The sequence below is a fragment of the Poecilia reticulata genome, linkage group LG18 (assembly GCF_000633615.1).
Source record: "Poecilia reticulata strain Guanapo linkage group LG18, Guppy_female_1.0+MT, whole genome shotgun sequence".
Taxonomy (NCBI): domain Eukaryota; kingdom Metazoa; phylum Chordata; class Actinopteri; order Cyprinodontiformes; family Poeciliidae; genus Poecilia; species Poecilia reticulata.
The window spans coordinates 13,884,214-13,888,652 of NC_024348.1; the positions used below are offsets into that span (position 1 = coordinate 13,884,214).

General features: G+C 33.9%; 1 protein-coding gene across 1 annotated transcript; it reads right to left on the minus strand.

Annotated features, from left to right (window-relative positions):
- Nucleotides 1-287: 287 nt before the first annotated feature.
- Nucleotides 288-4,389, minus strand: LOC103480645 (uncharacterized protein YBL113C-like). Its single transcript, XM_008435664.1, has 7 exons — nt 4,132-4,389; nt 3,976-4,040; nt 3,621-3,805; nt 1,796-2,172; nt 1,506-1,567; nt 1,277-1,425; nt 288-1,148 (listed from the first exon to the last, which is right to left on the minus strand). Exons 1-7 carry the CDS (start codon nt 4,210-4,212, stop codon nt 1,060-1,062), a joined length of 1,008 nt encoding a protein of 335 aa, XP_008433886.1. The 5' UTR covers nt 4,213-4,389; the 3' UTR covers nt 288-1,059.
- Between the last annotated feature and the right edge of the window lie 50 nt (nt 4,390-4,439).

Here is a 4,439-nt window from a genome sequence, read left to right on the forward strand (position 1 = left end):
CTTCAGGGCTGTGTCAGCCCGTCGAAGGTCTACAATCTTGTTTTATAAACATGCTTCACAGCTTGTATTTATTTGGACTTTGAATTCAGATCAATTCCAATACAGGATCATTAAAATATTTATTTGAAAATGGTTTATGTGATTTGTAATTTCTTTAAAAAAAAAAAGAAAAAGCAAGATTAAAAAAAAATCAAATCAGACATCTGATTTAGTATGAAAAAAATCAGAGATTTTATTTTGTAACTTTGTCACCCATCCCAATGAGTAGCTACTCAATGGTATATGTGTTGCTCAGAATAGAATAGAAGCAATATTTTTACATATAAATGTATTTATTGGAAACAACTACATTGTATTTTACACCCTTTAACACATCTTTCACCCTAAAGATAAATATTGCAATGATCTTATATTAACTTAATTCAATGTTGATATTGTCTATTATTACATTTCTTCATCAGATACACAGAAATAAGCTTACTTAACACCTCAGAGAATACTGAATACATAAACACCCAATCTAATTTACATGTTTATGTTAAAAAGAAAAACAAGATAATCACAAAGATCTTTGTTCAGATGTTCTACATCTCTTTTATCCCTCAACATTCATGTATAGAGGATTCTTTAGAGCTTGCATAAATTGTGCCACCTACTAATAATTCAGGTAATTCCTTCATTTGTATTTAAAAAAATATATAAATAATGAACACAATAATAAAATGTTGCATAAGAATAAAGTGCAATGACTTTGAGAGGAAAAGCTTAAAATCCTATGTCACTTCTTTTGACAACAGAAATGACTCGATAGAAGCAGGAAGTACACAAGGATCCAGAATTTTGCTGCCAACAACATCTTAATCACATCTTCACAAGTTGTACAAATAATAAATGTGGTTTTATCATTATTTAAGTTTTTGACTGATGATTTGCAGAAACCTGCTTGTAAAATGTTGACTAATTATGTCTCTTAAACAAAATGCCCTTTCACGATGTCTTAGTGGTTTCAAGTTAGAATATATTTTTAAGCAGATTATCTTCTAGAAATTAGCAGAGGTGCTAGTGTTGACTTGACAACAGCCATGACAACAGGACCATACAGGAAGCCATGATGAGACTGATCTTGTGATTTGCTCCACTTGACACCTCTGTAAACATTGAGAAAAAAAACACGACGTCAACAAAATGTTCCATAGTAAAACGGTTTTTAAAATATGTTTTATGATTTTTATTTATGCAAATAATTATCTTGATATCCGAATTTATTTTAGCTTACGTGTTCCATCCACGAAAATGCTGGTAGTGTCAACGGTGAAGGCAGTGATGTTTGAAGCTGCGTTGACCAAAACTTGTGCAATTTCGGATCCGGTAGGAGCAGATGCAGAAGCAAATCGAAGCTCCATGTCATTGATGATTGAGCCGTTTCTACGCAACAAAAAACATATAATGTGAATTGGAGGAATTTTTAAAAAAATCTTAAAGTTAGGATACCGTAAACGAATTACCTGAAAGACTTCACTGTTAGATCACTGAATGAAGAAAATGATTTCCTGTAGAATGGCTCAAGCTGAAGAAAGAAGATAATTTAAATCAAATCTCGATGCTAAAGTCTTATTTGAAACATTATAGGAATTATTCATGCACTATACAGAATAGGAAACCCAGGTAAGTAGAATCTCAATTAATATGTACATTTATTTAAAAAGCAAAAAAGTTACTTGCCACATTGCTTAATCTATGTAGCAAATATGTTGTGATCATTTGGCTGTTACAAATTTCAAAGAAAATCACTCACAGTGGACTTTAAAAGTGCAGCTCGGTTTTTAAATGCTGTTGACGTTGAGTCGAGCAAATCAGTTGTAAAGATCTCTCCAGGAGACCTAAAAGTCAGCTGCCTTATTGTTTGCACCACTGCTGTGGTTTTTGTTGTGGTGGTTGTAACTGTAGTAAGTGTTTTAGTTGTTGCATTGCTAGCAGCTGACGTTCCAGGCTTCGTTGTTGCTGCAACGGCAGTGATGTTTGTCACTGTAGTTGTTGCATTGTTAGCAGCTGATGTTCCAGGCTTCGTTGTTGCTGCAGCGGTAGTGATGTTTACATCTGTTCCATTGGTTGTAATTGTTGAATTTTGCAAAACTGTTGTATTAACGGTTGGGGCTGCAGTTGCAGGCACACCTGCCAAACAAAGACAAGCATTGAAAGCAACATATTAGCATGCAGAAAAACAACAACAAAGTGAAATGTTAAATTGATCGTTTCTCTTTACCAATAAAATACATGAACTATTATTTTTTTTGTAAAGTAAAAGTAATTAGTAATCAACTAAATATTTATCATAATAGAAATAATCTACATGGTGAGTGTTTTTTGAATATTTTGTGTCTGTGCATATTTTGGTCATTGAATTTTCTATTTAGTTACTATTGTGTTAACAAATTAAAATAGGAATTGCTTGATTTATTGTTTTGTTTAAATTAACCTGAAAGTCCTAGTGATAAAAAATATCAATGAACAAAATTATTCTCTTTTTTATCATATTTTAAAAGATAATTAGCAATGACAAAGATTGCTAATTAAATTTCTCACTCTGCTTGGAAGTTTTCCAGTCAAGTTCCACTAGGAGGTTAGCGTGGTAAAAACCAGTTCCTTGTTCTGTACACTTTGCTTCATACAGAAGATCTGGTCCCTCAACTATAGAGTACTGATCATTTACAGGAGCTGTGGATTCTGTTCAAGTTTGAAACCGCTGGCAAAGATGTAGTGGCCCTACTCCCCTGGAAGCTTCACTGAGCTGGCACATTACATGCGTCACTGCCAATCGTTGGTGACTCTGTAAAGTCAAATCCAATGTTTTCAAACTTCAGCAAAATCAACGACTCCTGCAATCAATAATTTCTCAATAACCGAGGGTCCAGACCCTTTGTGTGAAGCAAAGTGTAAAACAAGGAGCTTGTTTTACCAGGGTAACTCCCAGTGCAATATGACTGGATAAACTCCAAGCAGAGTTACAGAGAAAGCATCTCAGCTTAGTCCGTTTGATACAGAGGAGCAGTGGCTATACTCTAACCTCCACCACAATGATGTGGTCCTTCAAATTTCTCTATTATGCGAGAGCAAGTTAATGTGTAACTGCAATGTCTGGATTGATTAAATCTCACTAAAAAACTTGTCTTTCTTTTCCTTTTGACAATGAGTTGACTGACTGTTTCGTTGCCAAAAATATAAAACAAGAAAATTATTTAAATTTTCACATTTAATAAACCCAAACTCATTTAGTAGTGTTATTAATTTAAGAATCAAATATGTTTTTCAGAACTGATTCCTAAAAAATATCTAATGACCAAAAATGTGCCAAAATGATCATTTACCAATACAGTATATATCCTGGTTTTGATCAAACGTTAATGATAGCAGTATCAGACCTTCATAAAATTACAATTTGAAGTGATTTGGGGACTTGAAACAAATCCAAACAAATCTTCTGCCTTTTTACAAAATTAAAGAGACTTAGTGTCATGCTACTCCACAGAGAATTAGGATAACTAGAAATATAATTATGGAGTAATATTACTTGAGTAACTTTAAATATATGGCTTAAGGTGTTATAAACACTTTGTTCTTACTTAATATTTGAATGGAATTCGCGTCGAATGTGACATTCAAAGTGATGTTGGGGTTATTCACAGCCTCCATTAGTGTTGCTTGAACATCTTCAGCCTTTGGGATTGTCGCAGCCTGTATGGTGTTATTGAACTCTATGCCCACCTCTGCTTGAGTACCATTCATTCGTAACCTGGTGAAGGCAGGTCTGAAAAAACACAAGATCAATACTCCTTTTATGTATGTGGTGGAAATAATAAATTAGGTGTAATTTGTCTTTCAGATTGCTTTGTTCCTAGTTAGTCATTGCCACTATAAACATAAATAAAGCATACAATAAATAAATAAATAAATAAATAAAGTAAAAAGCTTACATACCTGAAGGCAATGATATAACACCGGACGAATAAAGGTCCATATTTTTCACTGTAGATGATTTCATACTGCACAAGAGAAAACATGTTAAAATTCACTGTAAAATAATCCTCAGATTAAATACTTTAAATACCAAAGAATTTCGAAGGATCTACTCACCACTGCTATCACTCTTACTTCAAGAACTTTGAACTGCGCACTTTTTCTGTCATTAAGCTCTTCAACAAATGGTTCAACCATAGTTGCTGCAACAACAAACACTGGAGGAGGGGCTTTTGTTGTTGTAGTTGTAGTAGACACAAGAGTAGTTGGTGTTGTTGTTGGAGTAGTCTTTGGTTTGGTTATAGTTTTAGTGGTGGAAGCAGCTCTTGTTGTGGTTTTAGTTGTTGGGTTTGGAGCAGTTGCTGTTGTATTTGGAGCAGCTGTTGTGTCTGGAGCAGCTGTTGTGTTTGGAGCAGCTGTTGTGT